Genomic DNA, 20,506 nt, shown 5'->3' on the forward strand with positions numbered 1-20,506 from the left:
TTAGCCTGCTTAAGTCTTCTATCTTCCCTTCTTGTGTGTCATTTGCCATCACTTAGGTTTTGGTGGCTTCTGTCACTTTATATGATGCAGATTTCACTGTTCTTTCCTCCCAGCACTGAGATATCATGTTAGTCATTAGCAACTTCTCTACACATGTGTAGAAATTTAATTTACTAGGAGCTGTATTGCAGTAACATGTTGTTCTTAAGAGTAAAAAACTAAAATTTAAGCATCAATCTTTGTAAAAGACTTCTGCATTTGCTGTCTGAGAAGGAGAAAGAGAACCCATGAGAGCACACCAGCATATTCCTGAGAGCACACCAGCATATTCCTGAGAGCACACCAGCATATTCCTGAGTGCACACCAGCATATTCCTGAGAGCACACCAGCATATTCCTGAGAGCACACCAGCATATTCCTGAGTGCACACCAGCATATTCATGAGTGCACATATGTGGGAATCAAAAGTGGGAGGAGGGTTACTATGTAATTCAAACGCTGACTTCTGTACCCTCCATATCTAGTTGCAATCCTTGTTGTGAGAATCCCCTCTCTCCTTGTATAAACACTGCTCCCCAATTGTCCCCTGACATGCCAATAAAGCAACTACAGCCAGTTGGTGGACAGGGAGAAAATACGGCTGGACTTCCTGCCTTGGGGGCAGGGGTGGGCAGAGTAGAGGATTCAGCCTCAAGCAGAGGTCCAGGAGAGAACAGGAGAGGAGCTAGAGCAGGAAGCCAGGGTCTCTGGGTCTTAAACTGGGAGGAAACCAGATTAGCTTTGAGGGCAAAGAATAAAGTAATGACTGCTCAGTACTTCGTTGTAAAGCTTGATAAAAAATAATATATTAGAGTCTCAATTATCTGTGTAATAGCTGTGTTAAGAGAGAAACTGAGAAACAAATACAATTTTATAAAAAATTATTTCAACAGAAGGGAGGACCAGAGAGATGACTCACAGGTAAAAGCACTTGCTGCTCTTACAGATGATCCAGGTTCCATCCCAGCACCCACACGTCAGCTTACAAATATTTTAACTCAAATTCCAGGAGATCTGATGCACCCTTCCGGTCTTTGCAGGTACTGCATGCACACAGTACACAAACCAGGCAAGACCTGACTGACTGATAAACATAAAATAAAAATAAATAGAGATAGAGATAGAGTTTAGGCATTTATTTGCAGGATTCCTGGCATGTTATGTGGATTCTGGAATCCCAGTGCGGGTCCTCATGACTGTGCAACAAGTGCCCATAATTACTGGGTCCTCTTTCCAGGAGATATATATATAATTTCTGTATGTATGTGTCTGTCACATGTATGCAAGTAACTGTTCAGGCCAAAGAGAACACCAGATCACCTGGAACTGAAGTTATAGGAACCAAACTCAAAGTTCTCTGAAAGAGGAGCAAGTACTCTTACCTGTGAGCCATCTCTGCAGCCCTTACTTGTAATCCTTCCATAAACTGGTAAGGCAGTCATAGTAAATGCTGGAATTAGATTATTCTTAAGCATATGCAATTATAGAAATATTTCTGTATGGTTATATCCAGTAGCAGTTTCTTTTCTTTTCTTTTCTTTTTCTTAAGGATTTATTTATTTATTATGTATATAATGTTCTATCTGCCAGAAGAGGGCACGAGATCTCATTGTAGATGGTCATGAGCCACCATGTGGTTGCTGGGAATTGAACTGAAGACCTTTGGAAGATCAGAGAGTGCTCTTAACCTCTGAGCCATCTCTCCAGCCCCCCAATAGCAGTTTCTAATATAATATGGAGTATATTAAGAATTAAAATTATTTTTATTGTGTTAAAAATATACAAATACCATAATATATGAAAAGTTGAGTATGAGTTCTAATGTAAAACATCAGTGCTATCTCAACAGCCTCAATTTTCATGAAAATTATTAATAGTAACACATCAATATGGGAAATATAGCAAATAGTTTTTATTTTGGTATTTCAGGTACCATATGACTTGTTTCTAGGAAATGGGGTATTATGGGAATCATTTGATATAAATGAGCAAATCTAAATAGTATCAGCTTCTCATCTGCATTCTTTTACAGAATTTATAGCAATGTCAGTACCTTAGTTTAAGGCTCTCGGAGAGTCTTTCAGCTTCTTCAATAGCTTTCTTGATGTTTGCAGGTCCAAGTATTGAAAGATAATAATCCTAAAAGTATATGAAAACCATCCCACACTATTAGTACGGGGCACAGTCACAGGACTGATGTTATATAAAACACTAAAATTGTTTTCTTTTTTTTGTTTTCTTTTTGAGACACGGTTTCTCTGTGTAGACTTGGCTGTCTTGGACTCACTTTGTAGACCAGGCTGACCTTGAACTCACAGGAATCCACCTGCCTCTCGAGTGCTGGGATTAAAGGTGTGTGCCATCACTGCCTGGCATTTGGTTGGTTGGTTTGGTTTTTCCAGACAGGTTTTCTCTATGTAACCCCGGCTGTCCTGGACTTGCTTTATAGACCAGGCTGGCCTAGAACTCAGAGATCTGCCTACCTCTGCCTCCTACAGTGCTGGGATTACAAAATTGTGGTGTCTATCTGGCTGAGCGTGGTAGCGCACGCCTTTAATCCCAGCACTTGGGAGGCAGAGGCAGGTGGAGCACTGTGAGTTCAAGGCCAACCTGGTCTACAAAGCAAGTCTAGGACAGTCAAGGCTACACAGAGAAACCCTGTCTCAAAAAAAAAAAAAAAAAAGAGAGAGAGAAAAGTAAGTTTAGATGAAAGAAGTATTTGTTTTAACTTCAAACCTATATAAATCCGTAATTTATTATCCAAATGTCTTAAGAGTATCTCCTTATAACATCAGAATGCACAAACCCACTATAGAACACATTTAATTTATTTATAACATGGCACTAAGTAGACTCACTATTCTTACTGATTATAAACAATGCTGAGGAGGAGAGTTTTGACGAGCAAAGCAGATTTTCCTCTTACATATATGCAATGCATTATATTCCTTTTTTTCCAGTCTCAAAAGGAATAAACCACCAGATTACACAAAGATGCATAGTTTGGGATTGATTAACTTATGTATTTATTTATTTGCTGAGATGGGGGCTCAGTATGCATTCTAAGCTAGTTTGGAGTCTAAGAAGGACCCTCATCCTTGACTCCCAAGTAATGGCATTATAGGCCATGTTTACTGTGTTAAGCAGAGATATTTTTGCTTCTGTCTGTAATAGTTACATGCCAACTAGCGTCAAGATACTTTTGACACACAAAACAAATTTTGTCCTTGAGGAAATCATAAATTTCCAAAATCAAATAGTAGAAGATACTAACATAATCTAACTCAAAAAAAAAAAAAAAAAAAAAAAAAGGTTTGATGTGGAAAGTCACTAAATGAAGTTTGTTTTTTTAAGTAACTACTTCAAAAAGTTATACATTATGGTCAGTGAAATTTTGCAGTCAAGGCTTATTGGATATAATTCATTACAGGTCTCTGACTTAGAACCTATAAGCACAGATCATCATCAACAGTAGTAAGTAATAATAGTAATAATAACATGTGTGTGTCATGTATGTGTATGTAAAAGGCAGTAAGAAGGATCATGAAGACAGAGGACTCATCTTCGGCAATGAGAAGTGGTCAAGAGTAGTGATGGTAAAGAAAATCTGTTGTAAGAGTTATCACATATCTACGTATCAATTTAAACTAAAAGAAATCATACTTGGTTGTTTACTTTCTAATGCTTAACTGCCTCAGAAAAGTCTTTTACCATGCAATACCAATAAAGGTGTAGTTTGTTCAAAATTGCACCAATTGAGCATTTGAGACCACTAGTGCAGTATGTTGTTTAAATCATTATTGCAAACTTCTTTCAAAAGCAAATCCAAAAATGTTCTCATTTGTTTCATTTTTCACAAACTCAAACTAAAAAGCTAGTCTAAGCCCAGTGGTGGCGGCGGCAGCACAGGCCTTTAACCTCAGCAACCCTGGGACGCAGAGGCAAGCAAATCTGAGTTCAAGGCCAGCCTGGTATACAGAGTGAGTTCCAGCCAAACACATGCTGAGAAACCCTGTCTTACAAAACAAAATACAAAGTTGGTCTGAGAGTATACTTTATCTTACCTAAATGCTTAAAAAAAAAAAAAGCCTGCTGTGTTTGAAACTGTCTATTACAAACTATGAGGCAACAGTGCTCTTCATGAGTAAGGTTTCCCAGAAGCACGGTTACCGGCACAGATTATTGTCAATAATATAACAAGTGGCAGAATAGAGAGATCATAGTCAACTAACAATTCTTCAGAGGTTAACCAGTACAACTTTCCTGTTTCTCTCAGATTCCCTATTTAAACAGGCTAACCAATGCAGACATGATGGTGCACACCTTTAATCCTAGTGCTGCTGGGGCAGAAGCAGGGGCATCATCCTGAGTTTGAAGCCAGCTGGGCCACACGATTAGACCCTGTCAAAAGAGCAGGGGAAAAAAAGACGGGGGTGGTTTGGTGTGGTGCTCAGCAATGCTCTGAAGATTCCTAAATACAACTTTGGCTTCATGAGCATTTCCTGTGCCAGTGTTTTACTCCTCTTACTTCTCAGATGACCCTGAAAGCACTGTTCAGAGTCAAGCAGTTTCCAGCTGTGTCACGGTGTCCTCACTACTACATGGACAACTTTTACTTACAAATTAAACACTTTGCAATATAAAATAAGAGGAAAAGCATACAATTCTGAAGGGATTCAGTTACATAGCCTGAACCTATTCAATTTAAGTAGCTGTAACTGTAAAACATCTAGGTAGTTTAATATCTCACATACTTGAGAGACACTCGGAAGGTTAGAGTAAAAGAAACAGAACAAAAACAGTTCTAAGACAGGAGAGATGAGATGCTCTAGACAGAGCAAATAGGGAACAGAGCAACTGTAGCATCCGAAACACGAGCCTGGGTCACCTGCCCCCTTTGCAGGCAGCTTCCTAACCTGACCTTCACAAACTCAGTGATACTGAGGACAAGGAAGAGTTCTTAGCCATCAAAATTAACTCCAACCTATTCAAGGAGAAGCAATCAGAAAGGTAATTCCAACCTTGCCAAAGGGAAAAAACACTTCTAAATTCCAAAAATAAAGCACTAAGCAAACATACACATAATCAGTTCACTAACAGACCAATCAGACAGCAGCAGCCACCAAAGCTAAGCAACCCTCAAGCCTTCCAAGAATTTATTTTAGAGAGTTCTGAGCAGGACTGTGATGGAAGTGTGTGACATACGGCCCCACAGTGTAAACATGGAGGGCAGAACAGCCTGTGGGAATCAGTCCGCTCCCATCCTGTGGGTCCAGGGAGTCGAATTAGGTCATCAGGCTTTACAGCAAGCCATCTTACCAGCCTCCTTGCTTTACAAGAAACTTCACGGGAACATTTTAGGGTTTTAGGTTTTGTTTTGTTTTTTTAAGACAGGGTTTCTCTGTGTAGCCTTGGCTGTCCCTGGACTCGATTTGTAGAACAGGCTGGCTCTGAACTCAGAGATGCACTTCCCTCTGCCTCCCTAATTGCTAGGATTACAGGCGTGCACCACCATGCCTGGCTCTTGTGAACATTTTAAAGAGTGTTTTAATTTAGGCAGACTCTGGCTTCTTAATCTACAGACAAGTATGCCTTTAAATATTAAAAGATATTTTCTCCCATGACAGAACTAATTCAGCCATTTCTGGACAGACAGATGAACCCCTGAGTACAAGGGGTACTCCTCTAAAACTCTGTAGCAATTAGCATAGCTTTGCTGGTAGAAGATGATCTACTACCATGAGCTAAACCATTAAAGGCACCATCTTTACTAAGAAATGTTATCACTCACAGTACTCTGGGGGACTTCAAATAAGAGGAAATCTGTCCCATCTATAAGTCAACTTCCCCACTTCAGAACAAAGTAAAATGCTAGCAAGTATCCAGAGCTAACAGTGTGCCACCGCAACCTCCAAAATAAAATATCAATATCAATATTTAAGTGGCTGGGCATGATGATGCACTGTTGAACTCAGAGTGCTGGAGATGAGGCAGGGGGACCATAAACTCCAGGCTAGCATGGCTACGAGACCCTCTTAGACAAAGAATGGCTCTTCTGTGGGGTAAGAAATCTCTAGGCAGTGCTTTGCTATTTCTACATGATACAAGGTCATTTCTAAGGTGGGAGCGCTATACAGCATTCGTCCTGTGCTCTGACACCACCTGTACATTATTTTGCCTGTTTCTAAGACAACTGAAATGCAAACATCGTTTCTTTCCAAACCAATCCTTGTCAGTTTCTCTGCCTATTCCATGACTGCCCTCCCTTTCTACGCCTGACCTCAGCAAAGTGAAAGACTAGAACCTGTTAAACAGATTTTAAAAAGGAAAAAAATTGTAGAGATACTGAAGTTTTGCTCTTAATTTTAAAGCCATATATATTTAATGCAGCCCCAATGTCGACCAAATAAAAAGGCTGGCATATATATAATACTTAAACATGTGACCTTAAAGCAGCTGAAAACACATTTATTATACGTGTGCTGTGTGACTGTGGGCCTCGTGTGTGCAGGTGTCCATGGAGGCCAGAAGAAGGCACTGCACACCTGAAGCTGGAGGTAGAAGCATTTCTAAGTCACCTAAATGGGTGCTGGACCCAAACTCAGGTCTTCCACACAAAGCACTCGTAACTGCTGAGCCATGTCTCTAGGCCCTTTGCTTTATTTATTGACCTGACTATGCTGTCTACACTGTCCCGGAACTCTTGGGCTTACATGAGACTAAAGGCAAGAGCTACCGCACTCAGCTATTATTTTTCTTATTCAGTGCATAAATCAACTCAATCCTTCCATTTGACCTAGCAATCATTTATTATGACAAAAAGCAAATAATCTGTTTATCTACTTCTATATATACACAAATAATGAAACTCTGTTTCTGCTTTGTTTTCCCCAGCCACACAGGAGTTGAAACTTGCCAGAGAGCATGTAACCTATCCTGCTTAGTATTGCCAGGCCCAAAATTTGACTGCCAGCACCGGGAGATGTGAGGAAGAACAAAAATTATTTCACAGGTAGTTAAAGTTCTTAGAAGAAATCAATAACTCTATAATACAAAAACAGCAAATAGGAATACTAAAAAGGGTACCTGCTGTTGCTTGAAATCAGGTCTTTTTTTGATAAGATTATAAACCGCCACGTATTTCATATAAAGCACATAGGCCTTTTCTTCATCACGATCTAGTCTGGATTCTTCCGCTGTCTTGAAGATCTTCTGAGCACTGTGTACATAACTTGAGAAATATAAAAATTTACAATACTTGGTACTGGGGGAAAATACACATCATGAATAAATTCTGCAGATGACCTTGATAAAATAAATTTTCATTGAGCCAGGCATGGTGGTGCACGCCTTTAATTCCAGCACTCCGGAGGCAGAGGCAGGCCGATCTCTGTGAGTTCCAGGACAGCCTGGTCTACAAAGCAAGTCTAGGACAACCAATACTACAAAGAGAAACCCGGTCTCAAAAGCCAACCACATGGTTGCTCACAGGCATCTATAATGTGATCTGATGCCCTCTTCTGGCCTGCAGGTGTACACACAGGCAGAGCACTGTATACATAATCTTAAAAAAAAAAAATTCATCCATCACACAATTACAGATTATACCCTCCCTCTGGGGTTAGGCTACGCTTAAGGGATAAGCCAGACCCTGCTAGAAAGGAATGACTATCTTAGGTCTGACCTTTATGATGTCCGGTGCTTAGTATTTGAGAAAGTTCAGACAGTAGGGTGAGATGGCACACGCCTGTAATCCCAGCACTAAGAGAAGCAGAGGCCAGGGGATCTCTGTGAGTTAGAGGCCGGCCTGGTCTATAGAGTGAGTCCTAAACAGTTAAGGCTACATAGAGAAACCACATCTCAAAAAATAAATAAATTAAATAAATAAAATGAAGTTCATAGGTGGCTTTACTGGGAAAAAAAATCAAGCAACAAGAACTAAACATTACTTTGTTACCCCACATTCATGAAGTAAGACACTCCTCTATTTTTCCTATAGAAGGTTTTTTTTTTTTAAGCCATTTTGTTGCTGGTAAATATTATGAAACAATGGTGTACTCTTGGATTTTTCTCTCCTCACTTTTAAATAAAGTTTTTTGTTTTTGGTTTTGGTTTTTTTGAGACAGGGTTTCTCTGTGTAGCCTTGACTGTCCTGAACTCACTTTGTAGACCAGGATGGCCTCGGACTCACAGCGATCCACCTGCCTCTGCCTCCTGAGTGCTGGGACTAAAGGCGTGCGCCACTACACCCGGCTTAAATAAAGTTTTGATCACTCAACTGTTAACAATGGGGTTTTGTTTTCTTTCCATTTTACACTTATTTCCTTGATACAATGACTCATTAAGCGGCTCCTGTGACTACACAGGTCTCTAGCTTTGTCTTCATTGGTTCATGTGGGATTGTGTGTCCTATTTATGTCCAGTCAGAGAATATCTATTGTTCTCCCCTGGAGAAGTAAAATAAACACTTAAATAAACCATTAAGTTAAAATTCTATCAAATTGGAACAAAATAAAACCTACAGAATACTGTTTCTATCTTACGGATTCTATTGTGATGAAACACCATGACTAACGCAACTGAGGAACAGGGTTATTTGGCTTACACCACCGAGGGGAGCCAAGGCAAGAATTCAAACCTGTTGGGTATCTACAGGCAGGAGCTGATGCAGAGGCTGTGGAGGGGTGCTTCTCACTGCCTTGCTCCTTGTGGGTGGCTCAGCCTGCTTTCTTATAGACCCAGGACCACCAGCCCAGGGATGTCACACCCTCAGTAGACTTCGCTGGGCTTCTCCCATCAATCACTAAGAATATGCCCCATAGGCCTGCCTTCCTACAGCCTGACCTTACGAAGACATTTCTTTCACTTAGGGTCCTTCCTCTCAGATGACTTTAGCTTGTGTGAAGTTGTCATAAAACCAGTCAGGATAACGAGACAAAAAACCAGGTACAGCCCCTCTTTCAATCAGAGAAGTACTACTTGACTTACATGTATCTTTAATTAACGGCTATATATATTGCTTTGTAAGAAAAGATGGTTTGTGGCAAAAATAACTCTTCTAGAACCCTCTTTTTTTTTTTTTTAATTTATCATCTAGTATATATACTAGCCAGGAAGCAGGTAATTTACATTTGAGCAATCAAACATTTATTCTGTTAAGGGAAAGGGATGAACTCCTCCATCTTATTTTACTCTTGTGATCACATCATTTTTCAAATAAACTTTAAATTGGCTATTCAGTAAATCTAAATAATAAGGAAATGAAGTAAAGTTAATATGATTTAATCAAACTAACAAAGAGCACATACTTCTTGGTGCTGGTTTTCTCCAGTTTAACTTCTGTCTTCTTGTTGAGGTCTTTTAGTGAAGAGCTGAGGTAGAGTTCTTTAGGAACTGAAGCTACGGCAGGCATGATGACCGGTGCTCGCTTTTCTACTTCAAGGATGGGTGCTGTGGTTCATAAAAAGTAGTTCTTTCCTACAACAAAACAGAAAATTCTGTTAATTATCCTCATCAGAAAAAATAGTGTCATAAAATAGTGTCAGGACTAGGGATGCAGCTCAGGCAAGGTGACTGCCTGCTGCAGGGCCCTGGCACCCCCCACACACCCCACATGCTATATGTACACACACTAAGCAAAACTAGCACTATACTGCCAGGCACGGCCCCAGCAATTGGGAGGCTGAGGAAGAAGGATTATGAGTTTTTCACCCATCTGGGTACCCAGTGAGACTCTGTATTCAAATAAAAACTAGCACCCACTACTAAATTATATCCTTCCCCAGCAGGGTTCACTTCAAATTATAATGAGTATCTATTTTGGGAGTTACACACACACACACACACACACACACACACACACACACACACACACACACACACCCCCTATGGTATAAGCAATACTTATTTTCAAATGGTATTTGAATACTTATTATTAAATGGATTATTATACTGTTTTGCCACCAGTATCAATATCTTATTAAAAGAATAGAATATGAGCTTTTATATCATTGTCTATTAAAACCACATTGTATACATATTATGAGTAAAATTTTCAACTTGAAATATTTTATTTTCTTTGTTTTTTGTTTTTGTTTTGTTTTGTTGGTTTTTTGAGACAGGGTGTCTCTGTGTAATAGCCCTGGTTGTCCTAGAACTCTCTTTGTAGACCAGGCTGGCCTTGAACTCACAGTAATATGTCTGCCTCTGCCTCTACCTCTGCCTCTGTAGGTCTGGGATGAGAAGTGTGCACCACCATGCCCCACCTGTTTACTTTTTTTTATATCATCTTATAAAAGAAGAGTTGTAGGCAGAACCAGGTGTAGAGGAATGTTAATTCAGAACATGGCTGTTCTGGCAAGAGATCACATCCAAACATCTTCTAGATCAGTGTGATCTGGCTGGAATGCCAGGAGACAGAGTCAAACAGATCTGAGTTCAAGGCCAGCCTGGTATAGAGAAAGTATCAGGTAAAGAAAAGCTTAGGTGCAGGCATGGTGGCACATGCTTTTAATCCCAGACAAAGGTAAAGTTAGTTTATAGAAGGAAGCACCCATATTTGAAAGTGATGTCTAATCGAGTGGCAGGAAAGGAGATGAATCAGAGAAGATTTGACAGACTAGGATACGCCCAGCTCTCAGGAGAAGAGAGAGGAAAGGCAGTTTTACAGAGAAAGGAATTTATAGAGAGGACAGTAATAGATGAGTTGCAGAGAGAGAACTCAGGTGAAGATGGAACGAGCAAGAAAATGAGAAGAAGCCAGAGATTACAGCAGATTGCTGAGTTAGTTTGGGGTTAAGCAGAACAATTCCTGGCTGAGAGAGAAGCCAGATTAAATAAATCAGCTGGGAGAAGAGTTTGAGCCAGAACAGCTGAGTTGAATCAGCCAGCCCAGAGCTCAGAAAGAACAGGGTGAGCTTATTAAGCAGTAAGTGTCAGAGACTAAAACATTCTAAGCCTAGGTTAGATTGTATGGAGGCTAGAAGCTTCCAGGACAGGGCCTAGGTTAGCAGAAGGCAGCAGGAAGCCTCTCAGACAACAACTGAGCCGGAAGAATAAAACTTACTTTTATAACCAGGTTTATATGGAAATAGGAACAAAAACAACATATTTTGCTTCTGCCAGAAAATACTCCTACACTTTGGTTTACTCTGAAAGGGTCTGCGATGGTTCGTGATAGTCTTTGTTTCCTGATATGCTAATTCTCAGAAAATATGGAGCTAACAAAACGAAAACAGGAAGAATGGCAAGGCCTGCAGCGTGCAGCTGTTCGCCAGGCTCCCTGTCTACTTAAGGAAGGTCAGGGGGCATGGGAGCTTTCTGGAAGGTCACCCAGCGCTCTGCAAAGTCTGTGCTGCGAGGCACCCAGCCTCTGACACCCTTCTTTTCTGTGCATCTCTCAAAAATTTGGCATGGTGTGAACCCTCACTTTCTGGGTATTTAGCCGCTGCGATTGAACAAACCCCAAACCGGATCTTTATGAAGATACACCGCTGTTCAGATGAATTGATGATTTCATAATTCCTAGTAATGATTCCAACAATTTTAGAAGTGAAGAAGTTAGATAAGCCGGGCAGTGGTGGCGCGCGCCTTTAATCCCAGCACTCGGGAGGCAGAGGCAGGTGGATCGCTGTGAGTTCGACGCCAGCCTGGTCTACAAAGCCATTCCAGGACAGCCAAGGCTACACAGAGAAACCCTGTCTCGAAAAACCAAAACCAAAACCAAAACAAAACAAAATTTAGCTAGTTGATAGAAAGCTTACAGCTACAATAATTACCTTTGTGGACCTCCAGCTGCCAACCACATACATCTCACTAGGAGACAGGCTTGCAACAGATTTGTGGCTTCAGATAAGCTTTCACTCTAGAGACAGCACCACGAATCCTGGTTATGTACCAAAAATACAGACAAGTTGGTTTGAACTTCCCATGAACACAGAAAATAATGCGACTACCAAGACATGTCTAAATTAAGTATAAACCTTAACGTCAAAAAATACAAACATTTGTTGTAGTTCCTTATGCTTTGTCAGTTTATGACATAAAATACTGTCATTTTAAATCTACTTTGTATCTTGGAATGTAAGACTTGATATAGAAATGTTTAGATTAGTACTGGAACATGTAAACACTAAAATTCCTCCCATTGTAGTGGTTTTCATCTGCCTTAGTGATAAATCCTTCTGACTGTGAGGTAATTCTTTCTCTGATGCTTCAGCTAAGGCTATAACGAGTGTAACCAGGATAATGAAGTTTGTTGGGGCCATTTACCTCATCCATCCTCTCCGTGTGTGTGTGTGTGTGTGTGTGTGTGTGTGTGTGTGTGTGTGTGTGTGTGTGTTCTATTTCTATTTTCTATCTCTTATTCCTTATTCCTCTGTTGATTCACAAGTAAGTTAACAGACTCCAGACTCGGCAATCAGCCACATGGTGGCTCACAACCATCTATAATGTGATCTAATGCCCTCTTCTGTAGATAAAGCACTCATATACAATAAATAAATAATCTTAAAAAAAAAAAAAAAAAAAAAGAACGTGCGGGGGCTGGAGAGATGGCTCAGAGTTTAAGAGCACTGACTGTTCTTCCAAAGGTCCTGAGTTCAATTCCCAGCAACCACCTGGTGCCTCACAACCATCTATAATGGGATCTGGTGCCCTCTTCTGGTATGCAGGCAGAGCACTGTATACATAATAAATAAATCTTAAAAAAAAAAAAAAAAAAAAAGAAGAATGTGCAAACCATGTCAGATAGTGTAGATAATTTGTTTTGTTTTTCGAGACAGGGTCTCTCTGTGTAATCTTGGCTGTCCTGGACTCATTTTGCAGACCAGGCTGGCCTCGAACTCACAGTGATCCACCTGCCTCTGCCTCCTTGAGTGCTGGGATTACAGGTGTACACCACCACGCCTGGCCTGATAATGAAGATAATTTAAGAGAGTAAGTCACTAGCTAGTTTAAAGTTAAATTTAAAACACTCATAGATACTGTGCTATATAAAGTATCATGCTTTTAGAAGCTGAAGGAATAAAATCGGGCATTTCAACAGGAAGCTAAAAAAACAAAACAAAACAAAACAACAACAAAAACCCAAAAACAATGTGAAACAAAACTGTAAAGAGTGAAAACAAAAATAGTAGATGGTGTTTCAAATAAAAACTTTAAGAGGGCTGAAGAGATGTGTCAGAGGTTAAGAGGAGTAGCTACTCTTCCAAAGGTCCTGAGTTCAATTCCCATCAACCACATGATGGCTCACAACCATCTATAATTAGATCTGGTGCCCTCTTCTGGTGTGCAGGCACACATGCAGGCAGAATACTGCATAATAAATAAATAACTCTTAAAAAATTAAGAAAGGAAAACTATCACCAAAGGGAATTAGAATTCATCAGAAATGAGAGAATGTATGTATCTTCTTTGATGAAGATGGCTTTGATGGAGGTGAGAAATAGTGTGAGGTCAAGGTCAAGAAACCAAGTGTAAAAAAAAAAAATAGAAAGAAAGAAAGAAACCAAGTGTACCTCTAGGAATCAGCTGCCTGGGAAAATATAAAAAGAGCCACATGTAATGAAGTCACAAAAAACAGTCTCCACCCAGACCATAAGCTGCACATAACTATTTACCTTGCTTTCTAAAGGTAATGAAAGAGTCAAAGCAGAGTTCTGGGGGAGTTGTGTAGTCCCAACTAACAAGAGCACAGGGATGGACTGGAGAAACTCCTAGTTGTCCACTGTAATGGGTTGTAATGACGGTAGAGAAAGGAGGACAGAGGTTGGAATTAGGGCAAGGGAATGGGATAGAAGAAGCAGATACAAAAAACCATACAAAGACAAAGATAGGTCTTGCCACATGACAGATACAGCAGGAAACATGTCCCTAAAGTCTTTAGCAATGGGTTTTTTAGATAAATTACACACACACACACACACACACACACACACACACACACACACACACACCCCCTTATTTTGAGACAGAGTCTTGCTATGAAGTCCCGGCTGGCTTAGAATATAAAACCTAGTAATAGCATGCAATACTTAAAAAAAAAAAATTTTTTTTTTTAATTGTAAACTAAAGCAAATGAAGTAGCCAAATAAACCAGGAGCAGTGGTGCATGCCTGTAATCCAGCACTTGGGGAGGCAGAGACAGGAGGATCTCTGAGTTCCAGGCCAATCTGGTCTACAAAGCAAATCCAGGACAACCAAGGCTACACAGAGAAACCCTGTCTTGAAACACCAAAAACAGGGGCTGGACGCACGCCTTTAATCCCAGCACTCAGGAGGCAGAGGCAGGTGGATCTCCAAGTTGAAGCCAGCTTGGTCTACAAAGCAAGTCCAGGAGAGCCAGGACTAAGAGAGAGACCCTAGCTTGAAAAAAACAAAACAACCACCCCCCAAAAAATAACCACACAAAACAAAAAAGAGAAAGAAAAACCAAAACTAAACAAACAAAAAACAAAGTAGCCAGATGCAGCACAGAACTCCCAGGACCCAGGAAGCAGGAGAACTAAGAATTGAAGCCAGCCTGAGCTACCCTGCAAGACAACGTCTCAAAACAGAACAAGAACTCGGTGGCTCACATGACAGATGCAGTCCAAAGACCAACACTGGCCGGGGAACCAACTCCTTCTTGCTGCTTGGGAAGAAAATAAGCTCATGACAGAATGCAAACCAAAAAGCCTTTTATAGTCATCAGACTTCCATTCCAAGGCAAGCTTTCCTATGCTAAGGACAGCAGATCAGGCAGGACTGCATACTGCATACTGCAGCCATGTCTCATCGCTGAAGAAGAGGGGGAACCTTCACCATTCACTCTGAATAGCACTGTTCTAAGTGATATCTGGTCACAAATGTCTTACTCTGGTTAATAAGGGCAAGTTAATCTCATGAAACAATAAATCAACAATCAATTGTTCTATTTATATTACTATGACTCTAGTCACTAGCTAGACAAGGAAAGGAAAATCCAATTCAGCTAGAAAGGAAAAGTTTCAGCCAGGCCAGTGTCTTCTTCAGTGCTGGCTCCTTCCTCTTCAGGGGCCAGTGTAAGATCGCCCAGTCTCTGCCAGCTCCAGTCCTTGGAGCTCTTTTCTTGGACTGAGTTCCATAGTGCGCGTTACCTATATTCAGTACCGTTTTTGGCCCAAAGAACAATTTGGCTGAAATGATGAGCGATGAGGTGAGAAAGGAAGCATTTCAGAAGGGAAGCACCACAGGCAGACATAAAGTAGGAGGTTACTATGGAAAAACAATGAGGAAAAGCAAGGCAAACTATAGAAATCACTATGCTCTCTCTGTCCTTAACAGTCCTGTCAACACTTAATAGCTGCTAGCTAACGGTATGTTACAAGGAAATACAGTCACGGAATGGAGGGCCTGTGACGCCATCCAGAAGCGTTTACATCAGACTTAGCAAGCAGTAAGTCAGTATTATCTCAGGATTGCCAAAATGGGTATATACAAGATGGGTTTGAAAGAGACGGGACTAAGGGAACAACACTACGGGAAAGAGTAATTAGAAAGCCACTGCAGGGAAGAACAAATTAGGCACACTGCTTTGGTGACCCAATGATTAAGACTATTTTCACTTCCTTACATTACCTCATTTTCCTTCTGTGAAAATCAGACAACACTAATGTTATTACTAAATAACAAAAAGAAGCATTCAAAGCAACACTGCACTGCGGGGCAGCACACAGAGGCTGAAGCTAGAAGGTGGTGAGTTCAAGGATCCCTTGGGCTACATAAAAAGATCTTGTCTCAAAAACAGCCCAACAACCAAACCAACAACAAAACTGTCGGGGTAAAAAAAACAAAACTGTACTTTAAAAATTGATAACGAGTGGCGAGTGGTGGTGCATGCCTGCTTTTAATCCCAGCACTCAGGAGGCTGAGGCAGTTGGATGCCTGTGAGTTCCAGGACCACCAAGGCTGTTAAACACAGAAATCCATGTCTTGAAAAACCAAGACAAACAAACAAAAAACCCAAACAGAACAACTGATGAGTGTGTGAAGCACTTCTCAACCTTGACGCTCCTCACATTTCAGACCAGAATGAGCTTGGTTGTGGGAGCCGCTGTGTACAGTACAAGAATCGGGCAGCAACCCAGCCCCAGCCCATGAGATGCTAAGAACACTCACCTTTCTTTCCTCTAGCTCTGCTAAACAAAACGTTTTGGACACTACCCAGAGTTCTAGAAGAGAAACTGCTCCCAAATAAGGACTGCCACCTTTCAGTAAAATGAGCAGCTCAGTCCTGAGCATATTGAGTATACAGTAAATAGCTAAACAATGATGTCTAAACAGAAATACAATGTTAATGTTAAAATCCCAATTTCAGGGCTGGAGAAATGGCTCAATGGTGAGGAGCACTGGCTGCGACTACATGGCAGCTCACTCAAGTTCCAGAGATGCTGAAACCCTCTTCCTGCCTCCCAGGCATGCATGTGGTGTGCAGAGATCAGCCATTGGGTACAGCAGCATGCATCTACAATTCGAGCTACCTGGGGAGACTGAGACAGAAGGGTCTCTTAAGTCCAGAAGTTAGAGGCCAGCCCTTGGTCACATGAAGACACTTTCAAAAATATATAAATGAATACACACAATAAAAAATACAAGGACATTACATACTAATAACTAAAATCAAGAGACTAAATCACTAAGAAATTGAACCCTTGTTTTCTTTTTTTTTTTTTTTTTTTTTTTGATTTTTCAAGACAGGGTTTCCCTGTGTAGCTAGCTCGAACTCACATCGATCCTCCTGCCTCTACCTCCTGAGTGCCAGGATTAAAGGCTTATGCCACCACGCTCGGCTGAACCCTTGCTTTCTACAGCTGATATTTTACTTAAGGCCCCAAATTAGGTAATCTTTTTATTTATTTATTTATTTTTGGTTTTTTCAAGACAAGGTCTCTTTGTGTAGCCTTAACAACAACAACAAAAAAAGGCAGGGGGGGGCGGTGCTGGAGAGACAGCTCACAGGTTAAGCACACTGACTATTCTTCGGGAGGTTCTGCATTCAATTGCCAGCAACCACATGGTGGCTCACAACCATCTATAATATGATCTATTCTGCATTCAATTCCCAGCAACCACATGGTGGCTCACAACCATCTATAATATGATCTGGCCTAATGTACATGCAGACAGAGGGGGAAAAAAAGCAGCTGGATTCCTCTCTGCTTCTTGCCTACCATGAGGTTAACACTCTCTGTAACAAACCCTTGCCACCATGAGACTATGCTTCACTTCAGACATAAAGCAAGGGGTCCAATGAGCCTTGAGTAGAAGTGTATGAAACTGAAAGACAAAATAATTTTCTTCCCTTTAAAAAAAATTAGAATACTAAGCATTTTATGAATAAAGTTTGATGTGTTGGCCTTTTTTTTTTTTTTTTTTTTGAGACAAGGTCACTCTGTGTTAGCCTGAGCTGTCCTGGACTTGCTTTGTAGACCAGGCTGGCCTCGAACTCACATTGACTCACCTGCCTCTGCCTCCTGAGTGCTGGGATTAAAGGTGTGCACCAGCACGCCCAGCCGAGGTGTTGGCTTTATTTTGTAACTGTTTTACAAAGCCATATGGATCCCGTCCCATTTATATTCTTACCAACAAATAAAAGATCATAATGATTAATAAAGTTCAAGTAAATAAATCACCAAGTTAAGTGATAAAGGCGTCTTTAAATATTTTTGTTAGTTTCTCTTATTCATAGTTATCTCAAAAAGTACAAGTCCATGAACAGTTAGTTATCCATGACATAACAGGCTTGTCTACTGCAAGACCTTTACAAATCAATTTTAAAAGATGCACCTAATTGGGAAACAGAGGCAGGCAGATCGCTGTGAGTTCGAGGCCAGCCTGGTCTACAAAGGGAGTCCAGGACAGCCAGGGCTACACAGAGAAAAAAAACAAAAATAAAAACAAAAAAACCCTAATATATAGTCAACAGAGTAGGAATATTACATTTTAAGTATCTAAAGTGATACAGTATATTAAGATATATACTAGTTATTAGTTATAATTAAGCGTACTTAAAGAAGCACAAATTCAGCCAATATCACCTTTGGGCCTGTGCTCTATAGAAGAGAAACTACCTAAATCCAATATAACTGACATTCAAGAGGGAGTCTTAAGCAGGAAGAGTTAAAAATGCATAATCTACTCTCAAAGCAGAGATCTTTTAAAAAAAAATCACACACAGAGCATCTGCGTGCCTTGGTGCCTGTGTGTTCAGCAGACAGAGCCAGGCGGATCTCTGAGTTCAAGACCAGCCTGGTCTACAAAATAAGTTCCAGGACAGCCAAGGCTACACAGAGAAACCCTGTCTGGAAAAAAGATTTAAAAAGCCACCAAAAAACAAACAAAAATAACCTAGGTCATTTTTTTTAATGCAGCACGATATATACACAACTAAAAACAATCTACAGATTAATAAAGAACACCCTAGGTGGGCTGCACACTTTTATCCAACTCTCCAGGCAGAGGGGGCAGGGGCTCTGTGAGTTTGAGACCAGTCAGTCTGGTTTACATAGTAAGAACTTGCCTAAAAATACAATTATTAAACCCTTCAGTTAGGCATTCTTTTGAGCCAAAATCCTGGAGCTTTTAATAAATATTAAACTCGGGGCTCAGTGGTTACGAGTACTGCCTGTTCTTCCAAAATACCTAGGTTCAATTCCCAGCACCCACACGACAGCTCCCAATTGTCTGTAACACCAAGATCTGACACCCTCACCCCAATGCACAGAAATGAAAATGAAATAAATGGTGTTTTAAAAAACAATAAATATTAAACTCCTTAGACTCTGCAACACCTCTGTGAGTCACGTAAATATTTCTTGAGTGACTGAGTTGGTCAAGGTCACAATAAGCTGAAGGCAAGAACTAATCACAGGAACGGCGTCTGCAACTTTGTGAGGAAACGGACATGTGATCTGGGGTTCTGACAATTCCCTCGGTATATCCGAATTGAAATTAACTTGTCAGTGTCACAAGTCTACCATTTAAGGCACATTTGGGGCGGGGGGAGGGAACCCTCTTTGAAGAAGTTGTAAGTGTGATGAATTTATTTAACTCAATTCTTGTACTCCATTAAAAACATGCGTGACTGGGGTCCGGGGTAACAGGGAAAAGTATGACAAACGGTTGTTAAGGAAGGCCTGGGATTGTAGGTGGTACAAAAACCAGAAAACGGAAGCGAAAGAAAGGAGACCGAAGTCGAGTCTAGGATCCAAGAAGAAAGGAGAACTGGTCAAGGCCACCCTCTGAGACTGGCCGACCACGGGCCAAGCGCAGGACGGCAACGCTAGAGACCCGGAGTCGGGCCCTTCCTAGAGCAGCCAGCTGTCTGGGGTTGGCCCACCTCTCCGCGGACAGGGCTCGCCTCCCGGATGACCAGCAGAGCTAGAGGACGCCGTCCCCGGGAACCGGGGCCAGAGCCAGGCCGCACTCACCGCAGCGCCCGCGCTCCGCTAACGCCGGCCTCCTCCTCGCCTGACGCCCATCGCCCACCACCCGAGGGAGAACGAGCCTTCGCTCTCAGACGCAAACCAGCGCAGCTCATCACCCCCCCTCTTCCCGACTCACATTGCGTGGCGACGCGTCGCGTCTCTTGACGTCACGGCGGGGCGGGGCTTCTAATGAGCTCCGTAACTCCTCCTTTCTGTCCAGTAGGGAAAAACATCGGGGCCCGCCCTTTCCGGAGGGACACGAGCCTATTGGTATGCGCATGCGTCGGAGCAGGGCGATTTGTGCCAGGGCGGGACGGAAGCGCCTGTCCGGGACTTCCGGAGATCTCCAGCGTCTCATTTCCGGATAGTAGGAAGTTCAGTATGTGTCTCCTCTTGTTTTGGAACTTTCCGCGAGGAAGCGAGCATATTCTGGCGCCTCTCAGGGGCGTATTTTTCTTCTCAGATAGGAAGTTGGGTAGGGGGGGCGGGGGTACAGGGGATTGATACCCTCTAAAACTTGGGACTAAGCATTCTCTGTTCGGAAAACACACTGCACACTGTCAACATCCCCTAAAGTCTCAGTCTTAGAAAACAGGGGTCTGAACTCTTTAGAGAGTCCACTTAAGCACTCTTGTGGAGAAAGGATGGGCTAGACATAAAAGTTGTTTGGGGGGGGGGGGACTGGAGAGATGGCTCAGCAGCTAAGAGCACTGGCTACTCTCTTCCAGAGGTCCTGAGTTCAATTCCCAGGAACCACAGGGTGGCTCACAATTATCTATAATGAGATATGGTGCCCTCTTCTGGCGTGTAGGTGTACGTGCAGGGAGGATATTATATATGTAATAAATCTTTTTTAAAAAGTTGTTTAGAGTGGAGTTGTTGGCCCTGGTGACTGAGTCCATAGGAGCGGTCCAAATGTTTGATGCATGTCAAATCTGTAGTACAGGTTTACTAAGTATATAAAGTGAAAGTACTTAATGGATCAGGAGTCATTAATCATAAAGACTAGTAACCCAGTCTG

General features: G+C 41.5%; 1 protein-coding gene across 4 annotated transcripts in view; it reads right to left on the reverse strand.

The window, feature by feature from the left end:
* USP8 (ubiquitin specific peptidase 8) overlaps positions 1-19,739 on the reverse strand; it is a 56,110-nt gene extending 36,371 nt beyond the window's left edge. Inside the window, exons 1-5 of one of the 4 annotated variants that reach the window (XM_084777878.1) lie at positions 19,622-19,636; positions 11,818-11,924; positions 9,349-9,517; positions 7,127-7,271; positions 2,094-2,179 (exon numbers count right to left, since the gene is read on the reverse strand). In XM_084777878.1, coding sequence (XP_084634004.1) covers positions 2,094-2,179; positions 7,127-7,271; positions 9,349-9,452 — 335 coding nt within the window. In that variant the 5' untranslated portion in view covers positions 9,453-9,517; positions 11,818-11,924; positions 19,622-19,636. The other 3 variants (XM_084777877.1, XM_084777879.1, XM_084777876.1) reach the window with 3 other exon arrangements.
* Between the last annotated feature and the right edge of the window lie 767 nt (positions 19,740-20,506).

Source organism: Acomys minous, assembly GCF_964271855.1.
Source record: "Acomys minous genome assembly, chromosome: 3".
In the NCBI taxonomy this organism is placed as follows: domain Eukaryota; kingdom Metazoa; phylum Chordata; class Mammalia; order Rodentia; family Muridae; genus Acomys; species Acomys minous.